General features: G+C 43.0%; 1 protein-coding gene across 1 annotated transcript; it reads right to left on the minus strand.

Moving 5' to 3' along the window:
* Positions 1-4,012: 4,012 nt before the first annotated feature.
* On the minus strand, positions 4,013-17,786 carry APOH (apolipoprotein H). Its single transcript, XM_002719215.5, has 8 exons — positions 17,632-17,786; positions 16,272-16,448; positions 14,664-14,760; positions 12,659-12,735; positions 10,687-10,875; positions 7,304-7,483; positions 5,405-5,602; positions 4,013-4,163 (listed from the first exon to the last, which is right to left on the minus strand). Exons 1-8 carry the CDS (start codon positions 17,693-17,695, stop codon positions 4,084-4,086), a joined length of 1,062 nt encoding a protein of 353 aa, XP_002719261.1. The 5' UTR covers positions 17,696-17,786; the 3' UTR covers positions 4,013-4,083.
* Positions 17,787-18,018: the final 232 nt, after the last annotated feature.

Genomic DNA, 18,018 nt, shown 5'->3' on the forward strand with positions numbered 1-18,018 from the left:
CCATGCAGGACACCAGCACTGCAAGGTGGCAGCTTTACCTGCTACACCACAAAGCCAGCCCTATTTTAACATATTAACAATGCTACTTTACATTTTAACAATGTTATGTTTCCAATACATGAACATGGGATATCTTTCCATTTATTTGTCTTCAATTTTTTCTTTTTTTTTTTTAACTTAGTACACTTTTATTAGAAAGATAGTAAAAAATGCAGAAAATTACTTAGTAAGACATTGGCCTTTAATAAATGCCAGATCACTAGAATTCAGTTAATTACAGGTCTTTCTTTCAGGAATGCCATGAATTCCCCATTAATTTTTATAGGTGCATTAGTTTCTACATACTTTCTATAAATATTAAGAATTCTGTACACAAGTTTCTAATGTTATACAACATCATTTTCTTTGTGTTTATTTATTTTTGAAAGTTTTTATTTAATAAATATAAATTTCATAGGCACAGCTTTTGGAATATAGCAGTACTTCCCCCCATACCCGCCCTCCCACCCCCACTCCCGTCCCACCTCCCCCTCCCTCTCAGTTTTTTCATAAGCGTATTAGAAGGTTGAGTGTACAAGCCTTCAACCTCCTTGGTTAAATTTATTCTTAAATACTTTATATTTTTGTAGCTATTGTGAATGGGATTATTTTCCTAATTTCTCTTTGAGATAGTTCACTTTTAGTGTATTGTAAGCCCCTGATTTTTGTATGTTGATTTTATGTCTTGCAACTTCATTGAATTATTTTTTTATTTATAACATGTTTTAAAATTTGAAAACAATAAAAGTAATTATAAAAGCCTATGCAACAGGGGCCAGCACTGTGCCATAGCGAGTAAAACCACTACCTGCAGTGCTGGCATCCCACTTGGGCGCTGGTTCGAGACTAGGCTGCTCCACTTCTGATCCAGCTCTCTGCTATGGCCTGGGAAAGCAGTAGAAGATGGCCCCAGTCCTTGGGCCCCTGCACCCATGCGGGAGACCCTGAAGAAACTCCTGGCTCCTGGCTTCAGATCGGCCCAGCTCCTGCTGTTGGGCCAATTGGGGAGTGACCCAGCAGATGGAAGATCTCTCTCCCTGCCTCCATCTCTGCCTCTCTGTAATTCTGCTATTCAAATAAATAAATAAATAAATATTTTTTTTAAAAAAAGAGCCTAGGCCAATGCCACGGCTCAATAGGCTAATCCTCTGCCTGCAGCACGGCACCCCAGGTTCTAGTCCCGGTCGCTCCTCTTCCTGTCCAGCCCAGGCCACCTCTCTGCTGTGTCCCGTGAGTGCAGTGGAGGATGGCCCAAGTACTTGGGCCCTGTACCCACATGGGAGACCAGGAGAAGCACCTGGCTCCTGGCTTTGGATCTGCGCAGCACGCCAGCCGTAACAGCCATTTGGGGGTTGAACCATTGGAAAAGGAAGAACTTTCTCTCTGTCTCTCTCTCTCACTGTCCACTCTGCCTGTCAAAAAAAAAAAAAAAAAGCCTATGCAACAAAAAGAGAAATAATAGAAAAATTTATCCTCTCCTTTTCTGCAGGAAACCCAGTGATCTTATGGCAAACAGGGAAAAATGTCTCCAGATCTTTACTGCTCTCTTTCCATTTCTAGACGTGTCGGTGGCATGAGGGGGAGGACCATCCTCAAATTAATATGTGACAAATGAAAGAAAACAGTGGTTCTAAAACTACATACTCTGGAGGAAGGAAACTGGGGTGAATGAATTTTTTGTTCAGCAAAATCCCTAAATAGGGCTTTTTAGTTTAGAAACAGGAAGTACCACGACCTCTCAAATTCTGCTTCCAACACACACATATAGTTTGAAAAGAAATAGTTAAGGGAGAAAAAGCAAAATTGTTTTTAAGGTTAACTGATGAGAATTTGGCACTTTTGAGTGATGACCTGGGAGGAAGAGAGCCACACTGGTTTACGTGAAAGGAAGAGGGGCAGAGAAGCGTCCCGAAGAAGAGATGTGGCCCCTACCACACGGAATTTGGTAAAATGAGGAAGCAGCTGAAGGGAATATAGCTAAAGAGAATGATGGCCATTACAAAGCAGAAATCACAAAGGAAAAACAACTTTTTCCAGGACTCCTGAAAACCCAGCAACTAAAGATTTGAAGCGATTGTTTGAAAAAGATGTGAGATAATAGGAGGAACTTTCAAAACTGAGTGTTCTTGTTGTATATTCATATGCTGACCTAAATGGTCCAGTAGAAAGAGAAGATGAGGCCCAGGACATGGAGAGAGGATTCGTCGTTGGGTAGGATCACGGAGGTCATCCATGCTAAGGAGACAGAGGGCAGAGTCCTTGGTAGAGATAATGGTAAGATGGCAGATTCGGTACAGGAAGGGTAAAACGATATTTTTTCTCTGTGTTCTCAGTGAAACAAGGAGCAAAGTCATCACCAGCTGAGTGAGAAGGAAGGTGGCTTGAAGAGGTTGAGAGGAGAGTTGTCCCTTTGGAGACAGCAAAGTGAACTAGCCGGAGAGATAGGGTGGGATTGCCAGGCAGAGCCGAGGGCCCACGGAGGGTTCACCTTCATGAATTGCAAGCACGATTGTGAAATCCCTCCCCCACACCTCCTGCAACATTCAGCTGCATTGGGGCAGGCACGGGGAAGGCTGACAGGCTCTGGGATGAGTCTGGCCAGCACTACTACAGGAAGAGAGAAGAGCAAAGGCGTTGAAGAGATGCAGAGGAGCAAGGTCAAAGACAGGTCAGGAAATCTTAGTGGGTAAGGAAGGAATTTTTCTTTGGCATTATGTAAACCAAACATCAAGGATTTGCGTTCAGTTCTGTTGGCCTGGAAGTCCATGGATAGTCTTTTCTGGTGATGCGTCTCAAACTTGAGGATGCGCAAGAGTTATCCGGGACCATGGTCCTACAAGCTGATTTCTGGGTCATCCTCAGTGATTCTGGGCCATAGCGTTTTTTCTTTGCAATAAATTGGCAGGTAAATAGGTGTGCAGGTCTGTGGGACAGCACACTGCCGATGTGTTAGGTCCAAGTGCTGGAGAGGAGGATTAGGTGGAGAACCGAGTTACACTTTCCCACTGCCCATGTCCCAGCCATGGAATGATGGTGACATTTTGAACGTTTGGGGTTCCCCTGCCCATTTCCATTTTCATTCTATCTGAAAGGCGTAGAGAGAGAGACAGACAGAGATCTTTCATCTACTGTTTCACTTGCCCAGACACCCACAACAGGAGGATTGGGCCAGGCTGAAGCTGGGAGCCCAGAACTCAATCTGATTCCCACACGTGAGTAGCAGGAACCCAAATATTCGAGCCTCAGCTGCTGCCTCCCAGAGTCACATTAGCAGGAAGCTGAATCTGAAGTAGAGCTGGGACTTGAACTCAGGCACTCTGACATGAGATGTGGGTGTCCCAAGCAGCATCTTAACCACTGCACCAAATGCCCACCCCGAAATATCTAGATTCCTTAGCTGACTAATATAACTGAAAGCAAGGAACTGAAGGAGTCCAGGAAACACCACCCCAAAACACTCCACTTTATTATGCTAACTGCTTCAAACTGAGGGAGCTAGCAAGTAGGGGAGGGGCTTTCTCTGAACTCCTTCATCTGCCTCTGGAAGGAGCTCAGTGGTCCTGAATCCCCCCCTTGCACCAATAGGGAAGACTAAACACATGTGATAGGGGAGGAGCCTGGAGGACAACAGCACACCCAGACACACTTTATACCAGGCTATCTCCTGTTCATCTGAGAACCCATTCACCTGCCTCAAAATTCATTTCCTCTCCCTAAGGTTGCCTGCCCGGCCCCCTCCTCTTCCTGCTATCCTCTGAAGGAGATATGGAAGCTGCTAGATCTCACTCAGGGCAGGGTACTGGCTTCTCATTTAGGTGATGCCCTTTGCGTGTCATATATTTGCATGCCTTTTCTCCCCTCCATCTGACCACTGCCAATTTATTTCATAGACTTAGTTATCGACGTCTCGGGGGGCAAAGGGAACAGATATCTCATTCCCATACTCAACTATGAAGGTCAATGCTGCAATGGCTGAGGCAATATACTCAGTAACTTTATTTTTTTATTACGTTCCTCAGACAAACACAGATACCAGCAAGGCATTCAGCTTTGACTTGGTAAATCGTCCTCACACGGCTTTACCTCCGACGCATCAGTTTTCCAGAAAGCAAAAGAACTGTGTTCTGTTGGGGTAGAAAAGGAGAAACATTCTAAGAGCAACAATCATGCCTTAAATGGGTTCAATAGCTAAGCCAATCAAAAGTTAATTATATGAATGAGACTATTTCGTGTGAGGGTTAAGTAATGGGAGAATACATCCAGGAAATGATAAGACACTCATTTCCAAGAGAGAAAATGAAAGGTTTTATATAACTTTGATGGTGAAGATTAAAAGAAAAAAAATCTCCAATAGCCTCTTTTTTTAGTTCTCCACTGTGTTGCGTCTGCCTGAAGGACATAGGAAGAAATCTATCACACAGCTCTGCCTTTTGTTGCAATTGTCTTCTTCTAGTAGTTTTTCTACTGATTTGTACTGGGTGTATTGTACTTTGTCAGCTTCAATGTTGACCATCTCATCAGGGCCCCGCTGCCTTTTGAACAGCAATTTATCCTGTGCATTTCTAACTTCCTGTACTTAAAACGATCAGGTCATTGCTTGAGTGCTTACTCCATATCATGCATACTATTTCCAATAATCAAATCAACTCTATGAAATGGGTACTGCTAACCACTTATCACTCCCTTCTCTTCTTCTGGCTGGATTCTCAGGCCCCTCTCCTGTGAGCTCCATCTCGCAGCTCTCAACGCCCTGTCTCAGCTGCTGATACAGTGTTGTCAGTGTTCTTGGGATTTTTCTAAACTTTCTGCCTCTGGATGATTCATATCATAAAACCAAAATCTTAAAATGTTAGCAGATCTAAATGCTAATCATTATATACTTCTTTATTTCCCACAAACATCTTCTTAAAATATTTTGCTCTAATGGAAACTTCCAAACTCTAGGAATTGCTTAGAGAAGAAAAAATGTAGGGAAGTCCATAGGCCAATACCATTGCCATGACTTCCTTTGTAATTTGGGGTGAGTTCTCCACAAGGAATCCATAGGTAGTAAAGAACTTGATTACTCAATATTTGATTAAGTATTAGTAGTGAAGTTTAACTTTGCAATTATACAAGATGGCAAAATTTACCTCAACATCCATTGCATAACCCTGAGTTTTAAGGAAAATATTGGAAAGGAAAATATTTGCAAGTTGAGACCTGATAATCCACTCACTGCTTCATTTTTGTCACCCATCTTTTCAAATATCCATTGACCAAATTGATATGGCTTCCTACAGTCATTAGATAATGTATAACAAAATCGCTGCTTATGTTTAGGGGAATATGGAAGCTGCAGCTAAAAGTCCCCATGTAGACTTACCCTTGAAGCACTTGGGGATTTCAATGGTGCCATCATTGCACCGAGCATCCTCTGTATAGCTACACTTCTTTTCCTTATTTTTGCAGTAGAAAGAAATCGTTTGGCCATGCAGCATCCCATTCTTGAATTTTTCCTGAATCTTCACTCTTTCTCCTTCAAATAGCACAGTGGCTTTTTTAACAGATAACTTACAATTTGCTAAAAGAGAAAACATTTGTAGGTAAGACAGAAGAGTTCAGTACACCTTACTTAAAGGGGATATAGCATTTGAACCAGCCCACGAACTGAATGCAAGAAAGTAGTCAAGACAAGACGATTCTAAAAATGTACATAAGCAAGTAATGCCAATATGATTGCAAACAGCAGCTCTATGCCTATAGAGCCAACACTCACAACTTCTATACCTGCCTTTTCTCCCCTACAGTAGCCATGTACAGAAGGTCAGAGTACATCCATCATGTTCTCAGCTTGCATGAAAAAGAACTCCTACCAGCTACTGTGATTTCACATAAGCCTGCGCTGACCTCCTTGGATTCCACTTACTGAGCTGGTGCACCCATCTGCCAGGCACTTTTCGTTTGCTGATAATAGCTCTCAGATGATCTTTTCTTTAAAAACTTGCCTTCAGCCATAGGGGAGCCACCTCTCTCTACAAAGTATGCAAACCACCCTACTACCACCCCCAGAGTTGTGGAAGGGAACAGCCCATGGCCAATGACTATCAAGGGGATACCAAAAGCAGATCCCCTTACCTCTCGATGGGAATAACTCTGGGGGAAAATTCATGTTCCAGAGCTCTCTGTGCTATCAAACTGAAGCCAGACTCTAGCTGAGTCCACTTTCTTACTCAAAACATAGTCCCTGCATCAGTGGCATCAGCGTCTCCTGGGAACTTGGTAGAACTACAAATTCTCAGGTCCCATCCAAGATATACTGAATCAGAAGCTCTGGGGGGAGCCCAGAAATCTGTTTTTTTTTTTACAAGCTCTCCAGGTGATCTGGTCCACAGTGAAGTTTGAGAAGTGATGCCCTATCTTATCCTCTTTGCCTCATTGTCTTTCCTCTGAGATACTCACTTGCTCAATCAAACTGCACTTGAAGCCCTGTCTTGGGCTCTGTTTCTAGGGGCCTCCAATCTGAGACACAAATCATTCATCATTTTGCTTGCTGTGTCCAATTTCATCCTTCTGCTTAGACTGCCCGGCCCACAGCAGCCTGAGTGGAGATACAGAGTTGGGCTGTTGTGCTCTGCAGGAGCACGACAGTGGTGATACCAAAGACTGATACCTGACTCAAAGGAACCAGCATTTCAGAGAAAAGAAGCCAGTAGGTGAGGAATCCTTTAGCTGACACATCCTGTGTAGGATCAAGCCAAGATCCAGGTGACTAAGCAGAGAGACACAGAGATGGGAGAGGCCATTGGAATATGGACATTCCTGACTTTTAGTTCCAACCCTCAGGAGTACCCATTGCATCCCATTTCCGCAGCTTCAATGTTCTTATGATTGCCTGTTGTCTTTTTATGAGACGTTCCTATTTCCTTGAATTAGCTTGAATGTGTGGTTGGTTTTTACATCAGGAAGAGTCTTGGCTAGGCACAGCAAAAGAAGGATGCTCAGAGGCAAGATATAAAAGCACTTATAGGAAGCCTGCATGATCTTTCACCATATTATCCATGCCTGCAAAAGGGCCTGTTTATTTCATAGTTTTGTCTCAAGCAGGGTTCCTAAGCACGAGGCTTCCCCGGGAACATGTGAATCCTAAATTCTTTCATGTGCCCGTAACTGTGAAGCAAGCCCAAGTGACAAACGGACAATGATTGGAACAAGGAGATGGCAAGTAAGGGTGACCCACTGGATAAATCCCGAGAGCTTCTAGAACCTCGTCCATTTTCCATACCTTTACAGCTTGGCTGTGCAGACCAGTTTCCCAGTTTGGTGCATTCAACTTCGTCTGGGCCATCCAGGGAGAAGGTGTCATGGCAGCCATATTTAGCTTTATCTTTGTAATAAAGTGCTGGATTTGCAGGATAATTCACAAAGCCATTGTCTGGTCTTGATGGGAATGGACATTTTACTTCTAAAAAAGTTTATTCAATAATATATATTAGTAATAAATGTCAGTGTTGGTCCAGTTGTGGAGTGGTCATATTTTGTCTCCAATATGCCATTGAATCACTGGCTGTTCATGTGGCTGGAACATAATTTGTAACTACTTTGTGCTTAATTTTGTCTGCTTTCTCTTCTATTTATGAGACCCTGGATTTTTTTTAAATGTTGAAAGTCAATAATAACACTCTACTAAGTTATTTGGAATTTCCCATATAATCATAAAGTGTTATTTATTGCAAGTTTCATCTCTACAAAGTCCAAGATAATGGATTTGAACTTTTTCAATCAGCAAGCCATGAAATAAGCCTCCATTCACACTTAGTGTACCATTATTTTGTTTTGTTTTTCACTTTCTTTATTCCTATGTCATCTAATAGATAACTCTTTATTCAAAGTGATAATATCAAAAATGAACAGATTTGTTACAACTTCTAATAGCTAAAAAGGAAGGCAGAAATTGTATACAAGATAGGAGGAAAGAATTGGAAACTTTCTATTATAACAAGATATCTAAACTTCCCAAGAAATAGTATAATGTTATTGGAAATTGGGCTTAGATTATTTGAAAATGCATACTGCAAATCATAGGGAAACTACCCAAACAAAAATTTAGAGAACACATATCCTTTATCTCTTAACAAAGGAAAGCAAATGAAATCCTATAGGATGCTCAATTAAAATGAGAAGAGAGACATGGGCATTTATTGTTAATATTGTTTGTAGAATATGCAAGAAGCCAGCATGAAGTATGTCAGAAAAAACTGTGCTGCTTCCTGGACTCCTTAGGATATTTAATGGTAGAGTCACAAGCCCATATCCTTATCTACTGCAGTACAAGAAAGCAAGTCTGGAGCCAGGAGCACAGTGCTCTTGGGAGGTAGCTTAATGAGGTTAAGAGGACCAACTCCAGAGTGACCACTTGACTCAATTTTGCCTCTGTCACACATTGAATTTTTTAAAAAGTCTATGAAAATACTACAAAAATATTGGATGGAGGGAAGGTTCTTCTCTATATCGGAAATCTAATGAATAAATATAGAAGAAAACATAGAATTAGAAACCACCATTCGAAAATCCACTAACTTCGCAGTTGATAGAATCAAGGGTCATCAACGGATTCTAAAATGACTGCTAAAGACTGGATGTGACCCAGTCTCAAATGATCATCCAAGTGTTGCTCACTAATTCCAAAAATAAAATAAAATAAATAAAGTTCCTTTACCAAAAGACAATCTAAGCCGGCGCCGTGGCTCAATAGGCTAATCCTCCACCTTGCGGCGCCGGCACACCGGGTTCTAGTCCCGGTTGGGGCGCCGGATTCTGTCCCGGTTGCCCCTCTTCCAGGCCAGCTCTCTGCTATGGCCAGGGAGTGCAGTGGAGGATGGCCCAGGTGCTTGGGCCCTGCACCCCATGGGAGACCAGGAAAAGCACCTGGATCCTGGCTCCTGCCATCGGATCAGCGCGGTGCGCCGGCTGCAGCGGCGGCCATTGGAGGGTGAACCAACGGCAAAGGAAGACCTTTCTCTCTCTGTCTCTCTCTCTCACTGTCCACTCTGCCTGTCAAAAAAAAAAAAAAAAAAAAAAAAAAAAAAAAAGACAATCTAGCACACTTCACCTGACCAAGGAATCAGTATGAACAACTACTCACAAGTATCTCCTGATGTGATGGGTTGTATTCCTAACAAAAATATCTTACTTGAACCTAATCATGAGTAACCAACCAACCAACCAATCAACCAACCAGATTATGGAATATTCTACAAGACAAACAGCCTGTACTGTTTAAAAAATGTCAGTGAAAAACAGTAAGATGAGTAGAGGATTATTCCTCATTAAGGAAGACTAAAAAGACAAGGCAGTTAAATAGGAAGTATGCATGAAATAAAAAACCATGTGTAAAGGACACTTCTAGGTCAAATGAAAAGAATTGGAACTAAAATAGATTTTGCTCGTGATGTGAAGGGGAAGGGGAGAGGGAGTGGGAGAGGGGAGCGTTGTGGATGGGAGGGAAGACACGGGGGGGGGGGGGGGGCAGGAGGCTATTGTGGTCCATAAGCTGTACTTTGGAAATTTATGCTCATTAAATAAATTAAAAAAATAGATTTTGCATATTCTTGTTGACTTTTATATTATTTATTTATTTAAATGACGATTGTTCATAATTTAAAACATGTTCAATGATTTGGGTACAGTGAGAATATAGAATGTGCTTGTTCTTAGGACATTTGTGCTGAAATAGTTCTGGGTCAGTGTCCTGATGCATACAGCTTATTTTCAGTAGATTCAGGGAAAAGGGACCTATCTATAAAGAAACAGAGAGTGACAATGTCACACATGTTAACCACTGATACATCAGGGTGAAAGGTTGAAAAATTGAAAAAAGAACCTAATGCTTAGGATTTGGAAAAAAAATCTGTAAAGAGGTGGCATTCATGTAGCAGGAGACCGGTACCTGGCCCATATTTAAGAATCCAAAAAAGGCGCCAGTTATGATTGATAGTTCCCTCGTGATAAAAAATGTCTTATGTTTTCTTCTTCAATATCTGCCACTGGAAAAGCTGACTGCTCTTAGAATAACTCCTGCACACCTGATAAACCCTATCATCTGTCCACTTGCATGCCACAGGCACATTTACAGATAGTAACGGCAGATCAAGTTAAAGGAGGAAGCATTTTCACAATTTTTAAACATCAGACCTTTCTCTGACTTGAGCTGGGTGAAGACTGTGAAGCCTTGTAGCAATGGGACTGCAGCCCCGGTTTTCACCTTCACCCCTAGGACTCCCCAGTATAACGCGGGCTTCTCTTCAGCAGCTGTACAGAAAGCCATCTGTCCTTGAGCACGCGGTGGCCTCTCACGCCTTCCTGCCTCGGCTCCTGTGGCATGCCCTCCCTTCATCCTCTGCTCTTCCTCCCAGCCGAAGCCAAGGGTAACTGCCTCTGGGAGCTTTCACAGTGGCTCCACGTAGCTTGCTGCATTGCAGGTCAGAAGCCAGATTTCATTCCTCTGGTATCGCCTGCACCTAGTACACTGCCTAGTACATTATAGCTGCTCAGCAAACATGTATCAAATAAGTGATGGAAAAGATTTCATGCTAATGGAATTTTCAACATTTTTCAAACATGGCTTTCTGCACTACTATAATTATCTTGTCTTATGACTGTACTTACCCCTGCATTTTGGCAATTCAGTCCAATTTCCATGTGTTGTGCAGGAAATTGTATCATTTCCAAACATGGCATAGCGTGGCAAGCATTCAAAGACTGCTGTGTCCTGAAAGAGGGAGTTGTTCCCAGTTGATGGCTTATACATTTTAAGTACTGCAAACTCAGGTACAGGTGGCGGAGGGCAGGTTACGGCTACAAGAAAAAGAACCATCATTCTATGAAAATAGTTGAGGCTTTTAAATGTACTTATACTCTTTCCAGAAAAACAGATCCAAAAATGGAATTGAGAAGACACAAAATTTGATCCAATGTCAGGCAAAATGTGGATGCCAAATGAAAAAAAAAATACAATTACGATCCCCAAATCAGATGTCTGAACCAATCAGAAAGCTGAGAGATGAAGTAAATGGAAGTCTTGTCCCACGAATTTGCCTTTTACAACAACACAATGATTGGGTTTCCATAAAACCTTTGATCTGAAAGCTATCGAAGGTGTTTCTGGAGTGCAGAATCTGTGGAGGACATTGCTAAGGGGCCATCCTAAAATAACAATTAGGGGCAAGAACTTGTGCAGAGTTGTTGGTGATACCTGAGTCCCACTGCTAGTTCTGCACACACACCTGCAAGGACCTAGAAGCATGGTAGTGATTTGTCACCTTGACCTGCAGTTTCAACAAGTCCAGAGAAAGTTAGATTATCATAATAGAAAATGGTGCAGACCAAAATCTAGCCACTAAAAGTGTACTCCTTGGACCAGCAACACAGGCATTGCCTGAGAAGTTTCACATTTTAGCAAGATGCACAGGTGAGTCTTTATGTAAATGAGAGTATGTTGGGTCCCACCGAGACCCAGTAGGTTAAGCCTCCTCTTGAAACCCAGATTCCCATATGAGAGTGCTGGTTGCAGTTCCAAGCTGCTCCACTTCCAATCTGGTTTCCTGCTAATACACCTGGAAAGCAGAAATGGTGGCCCAAATACTTGGGTTTCTGTCATCCATGTGGGAGACCAGGATGGAGTTCCAGGCTCCTGGCTTTGGCCTGGCCCAGATCTGGCTATTGCAGCCATTTGGAGAATGAAGAAGTAGATGGAAGATCTATCTCTCTCCTTTCTCTCATGCTCTGCCTTTCAAATAAATAAATAAATCTTTAAAAAAAAAGAGAAAGAATGGTAAGCATTCATTCTCATGGATTAAAATAGCTTTCTCTCTCTGTCGTCTGTCTGCCTTTCAAAGATATAAGAAAATAAAAATTTTTAACAATATATGGGACTTATATAAATCACAGCACCTCTCCCTATATAAGCAAAGCCTGGAAATGATCCTGAATGCTCAGCTAAACATCTCCTGACTAAACCATCAATGCATTTTGGAGGAATCTCAATCAGCTCCTGGGAATCAGGCCTTGTGATGGGCTCTTAGCCTACCATGAAGGTTGCTTTCTTTGTCTCCTTGATCCCTAGACTTACTCCCTTGGAGCAGTGTTGTCTCCTTTGGCCTGACAGCCTCAGTGCTGAGAGCATTTAGATCCTCAAGTCATGGTTATTGAGGAATGAATGAATGAATGAATGAATGAGGTCGCAGCGTGGGAAGAAGACATGTGATCTGAGTGGTTACGGAAGTTCTCCTGGTCAGTGGCAAAAGTCTCTGATGGACAAATGCCACATTTATCCAAGCCTCTGCCACAACACTGCTGGGACTTTAAAGTTAATTACTCAGCCACTACTGGCTTCACCAGGCACAAGATGCAAAATGTTTTCAGGAGTAAATTCCATTCTCCTTCCTTTCCCCCACAGTGGTTAGTTCATCCTCCAGAGCAGGCTGACATCGAGATGAACATTCCCCGTAAGGGCAACCAACCATCTCGCTGAGCGAGGACTGAGGGGTTAGTGGGGGATGGGACTTTCAGTTCTAAAGCCAGGAATTTCAGGGCCAATCAACTCATCACCCTCCCTATAATCGGGATCCCCGAGACTCACGAGCACAGACAGGGAGTGCTGGGCTCCAAATTCCTTGCTCGTTGCATTGAGAAGAACTGGTTCCGTTCAAATAAAACCTACGAAGGAAAGTTTTAATCCATTGAGCAGTAACATATTGTACCCTTGGCATCTCAAATGTCTTCTCCATTGAGCCTTACTTCATTTTCATACTATTGACTTCTATATCTTGTGATGCTGTTTTCCTGAGAATTGGGACACTCATCTTGGCTCATTGAGTCTCATCCTGTGCTGCAGATGCCTCACAGGAGGGTTCCAGAGCCTTTAACTAGTTAACTAGGCTAGGGTGTCAGAGTCTAATTAACTAGTTAACTAGGCTAGGGTGCCAGAGTCTAGTTAACTGTTTCTTAAGTAAAGCAAATCTATCTATCTATCTATCTATCTATCCATCTATCTATCTATCTCTATCATCTATCTATCTAATTCATAATCACAGAAGTGAATCAAACAGTATTTTCTACTACTTATTTTCGTAGAGCTTAGTGACACAAATACAGTTTATTTCCAATGAAAATGTAATGTTCTGACCTCAAAGCCAATGCTTTCCAAGGTCATTTGTTACCAGACCCACCAGTAAACTGGTGTTTCAGAGGCAAGAACGTACTCTTTGACACATATTTCTAACCTCTAATCTCAAACAAGCCTCCTCAGTAAAATTTTGTCTTAATGTACAGCCCAAATGCCATCGACAGTGTCACAGTGGAGTCTTTTGCACAAGTAGATCAGCTGCACACACAACTGTTTCCTTCCCTAGGATGTCATTCTGCATTAGCAGAGATTAAGAGAAGGGTGCTTGACCTCACCACACTCCCAGCCGTCTTCACAGAATCCTCTCCTAGAGACCACCAGGTCAGCCAATCAAGTCAGCTTCGTGACTGAAGCCCAAGACGTATTCTTAAAGAATTTCAACCCAGGCTAGCACCGTGGCTCACTAGGCTAATCCTCTGCCTGCAGCACCAGCACCCCGGGTTCTAGTCCTGGTCGGGGCGCTGGATTCTGTCCCAGTTGCTCCTCTTCCAGGCCACCTCTCTGCCATGGCCCGGGAGTGCAGTGGAGGATGGTCCAAGTGCTTGGGCCCTGCACCCCATGGGAGACCAGGAGAAGCACCTGGCTCCTGCCTACGGATCAGTGCGGTGCGCCGGCCGCAGTGCACTGGCCACAGCGGCCATTGGAGGGTGAACCAACGGCAAAGGAGGACCTTTCTCTCTCTCTCTCTCTCTCTCTCTCTCTCTCTCTCTCTCTCACTGTCCATCCACTCTGCCTGTCAAAAAAATAAATTAAAAAAAATAATTTCAACCCAATGCCAAGATTTGGCCCAGAAATTATAAAGAATTATCACTCTGGGGGCCTGCGCTGTGGCACAGTGGGTTAATGCCCTGGCCTGAAGCACCAGCATCCCATATGGGCACTGGTTCAAGACCTAACTGCTCCACTTCCTCTCCAACTCTCTGCTATGGCCGGGAAAGCAGTAGAAGATGGCCCAAATCCTTGGGCCCCTGCACCCACATGGGAGACCGGGAAGAAGCTGCTGGCTCCTGGTTTCGGATCGGCACAGCTCTGGCCGTTGCTGCCATCTGGAGAGTGAACCAGCAGATGGAAGACCTCTCTCTCTCTCTCTCCCTCTCTCTCTCTGTGTGTGTGTGTGTGTGTGTGTCTCTGACTTTCAAATAAATAAATAAATCTTTAAAAAAAAAAAAAGAATTATCACCCTGGTTCCATCGTGACAGTGTATCTCCTCAGGTAAGTAACTAATCAAGAGGAGAAATTAGAGTGGTGATTTCATATTTCATTAGTTGTTACAATCTCCACTCCTTATCCCACCCTCAACACCACTGTAGTATGTATTAAAAGCAGGACTAAAATAGATGCATATTTCACCACAAGTCCAGTCTAAAAGCTAGAAACTAAATATGGGCCAGTCTTGGTATCTCGCTTAAGGGCACAGAAATGTGCCATGCTAGCTACTTAGTCATGTGAAAGTCCTTACCCCAGGTTACAAGTAAAGGTGATCGTGTTGGGATATTCAAAAGTTGTATAGCGCACAACTCCATTTCTTATGATTCCAGCAAAAGGACACACTCTGGCTGTGATTTAAAGGTAAAAAAGATAAGCTTCTATTTGTATAATTTCCATTAACATAAAAATATGTAGTTATTTTCATCTTTTGATCCAGTAGCTCTACTATTAACTATTATAAAACAACTATTCAAAGGCAAATGACATTGGCGCTATGATGTTCATTATGTTGTTATTGATAATAACAAAATGTAGACAGTCTAAATGCTCACTATGAGAGGAGTATTTTAATTAATGAAGGTGAATCAACAGTGAAACTATTAGGTAGCCAATTAAACATGAGTGATAAAAAACATAGAGACTAGTCAGATTTTATGACATGTTGATGAAAGCAGAAAAACACAAAGTTATACATACTCTCTGCAATGATGCAAAAATGTATATGGGGAAACAAGTTGAAAAATGACATTGTTAGATTCCAGAGTATGACCGATTTCAAGAGCTATTCTCCCTAGCAACTGGGTTGCTCATTCAAAATTATGTGTAGTCTTTTGAAATTAAAAAATCATACTAAAATCACTTACAAGAACATGTATAATTATGAAAACAGTCATGCCCATGTAATAAAATAAGCAGAGCTCAGATGGGTCTGTGTAGCTACTTTTACAGCTTAACTTCTACATACAATTGCCAGCGACTCAACTTGGTTGATCGTTCACTCTTTGACTGTAAAATACAGTGCTGGCCTGATTTCATAGAATCATGTTCTGAGGAATGAACAAAAGCAACCACTTAGAAAAAAACAATAATGAGATATAAAAATAATTTAGGTTATTAATTTAACTTAATGTGGCCGGCGCCGCGGCTCACTAGGCTAATCCTCCGACTTGCGGCGCTGGCACACCAGATTCTAGTCCTAGTCGGGGCGCCGGATTCTGTCCCGGTGGCCCCTCTTCCAGGCCAGCTCTCTGCTGTGGCCAGGGAGTGCAGTGGAGGATGGCCCAGGTGCTTGGGCTCTGCACCCCATGGGAGACCAGGAGAAGCACCTGGCTCCTGCCATCGGATCAGCACGGTGCGCTGGCCGCAGCACACCGGCTGCGGCGGCCATTGGAGGGTGAACCAACGGCAAAGGAAGACCTTTCTCTCTGTCTCTCTCTCTCACTGTCCACTCTGCCTGTCAAAAAATTTTAAAAAAATAAAAAAAATTTAATGTAATGTATTTATAGTTTATTATAAATTCAAGTCATAGCATACTTAATTTTGACAAAATTTATATACATTTCAGGAATGATTCATCCTGCTTTCATTTTGAGGCAAAGTCCGAAGGTGGGGAATCCTTAAGGTTTGCTTTTCTGCGTGCTCTTTAACACCAGTGTGCACGTCCAAGCGCCTCCACGCCTCTTAACTTCTCAAACAGACCAGGTATCTTTTCTAAAGTGCCTCTAATTTCACACTATGATCGCTTGCTCTTCTCGAAATGCCACCTATTGCCTGTCGTCTCTTCTCCCAACCCTCCCCCTGCCACCAGCCACACACACGCAAAACACCCAAAGAGGACGGAGAGAAGGCGCTGACTTACGCGTGCATCTCAGAGTATTAATAGGCCACATTCCTGAGAGAGGGCAGGTGAGCCGTCTCATCCCTCCCCGGGACACGTAGCCCGGCTTGCAGGTGTACGTTACCTGCTCCCCTGGCTCATAGGACATTTTTAATGGAACAACTATAGAAAATGGTAAATCATCTGGTTTGGGACAGGCTGAAACACAAAGTACAAAGCACATGGTTAAAAACAAAAATCTCAGGCCGGCGCCTCAGCTCACTAGGCTAATCCTCCGCCTTGTGGCGCCGGCACACTGGGTTCTAATCCTGGTTGGGGCGCCGGATTCTGTCCCGGTTGCCCCTCTTCCAGGCCAGCTCTCTGCTGTGGCCAGGGAGTGCAGTGGAGGATGGCCCAGGTGCTTGGGCCCTGCACCCCATGGGAGACCAGGAAAAGCACCTGGCTCCTGGCTCCTGCCATCGGATCAGCGCGGTGCGCCGGCCGCAGCGCGCCGGCCGTGGCGGCCATTGGAAGGGGAACCAACGGCAAAGGAAGACCTTTCTCTCTGTCTCTCTCTCTCACTGTCCACTCTGCCTGTCAAAAAAAAAAAAAAAAATCTCTATTCGTGGTCCAGAGGTGTGGGTTATGGCCTAGTGGGTAAAGCTACTGCCTGTAGTAGCAGATGGGCATGGACTCAAGTCTGGGCTGCTCTGTTTCTGATCCAACTCCCTGCTAATGGCCTGGCAAAGCAGTGGAAGATGGCCCAGGCCCTTGGCCCCTGCACCTGCCTGGGAGACCTGGAAGAAGCTCCTGGCTCCTGGCTTGGGATCAGGCCAGCTCCAGCCATTGCAGCTATTTGAGGAGTGAACCAGAGAATAGGTGACCTCTCTCTCTCTCTCTCTCTCTCCCTCCCTCTTCAAAACCTTTGAGGAAATATAGAATTCAAAGGATGGGTTTATTTGGATACAAATATAATTTTGGTGCAAAAAATTATGTTATAATATGTGAAAAATATGTATTATGAAAAAACTACATATAAATTTAAAATTTTTCATACCAAAATAAATTCATACTTTTAGTTTCATTTTTATGAACTGTTTCAAGTATCCTTGCACATATAACAAGTTCCATACCAAATAGTTCCTGTGCAATACTTCATCTAATTTCCTCTATAGCCCTTTGAAATGACTACCAAGTTATCCCCATTTTACAAGTCAATACACTGAGGCCTAAATTATCTAAATAGCTTATGGAGACTCTTTTAACATATTTCTGTTAAAGAACGGATATCAATCAAGTCTTTCCAGCATCCACTCTGAATTTACAGTTATTATCATTGGTCCTTGACATGTACTAGCGGTTAGATATATTAATTGTTTATTCAAAACCAAAATGTACTTACTCCTTCCTGCAATAGCAACATGGCAAAGAAAACTTGACAGCAAGATGAGCACCGGAGAAATCATTGTGGATGATCCACAGTGATGCTCCCAAAGTGGTTTTCCTCTACGGAAAAGAGAAATACAAATCTAAAAGCACTTAAATATTAACCATTTGGGGGTGTGTTTTGTCGCTACAGTTAAGAGATAAGGTATCATGATTTGGAAGGTCCTCTGAGACCTACGTTCTTTAATCATTTACTCTCCTGTGGGTGTGTTGTGAAATCTTGGGTAGGTGACTTCCATCTCCATGACATAGCAAAACCCTTCACTATTGCCTCTGATGGAATCCTGGTTGCCGGGACCTCTCGCTCTTTGGCTTTGTGCGTGTTGTAGATGGAGCACCAAAG

The sequence above is a fragment of the Oryctolagus cuniculus genome, chromosome 17, assembly GCF_964237555.1.
Source record: "Oryctolagus cuniculus chromosome 17, mOryCun1.1, whole genome shotgun sequence".
Classification (NCBI taxonomy): domain Eukaryota; kingdom Metazoa; phylum Chordata; class Mammalia; order Lagomorpha; family Leporidae; genus Oryctolagus; species Oryctolagus cuniculus.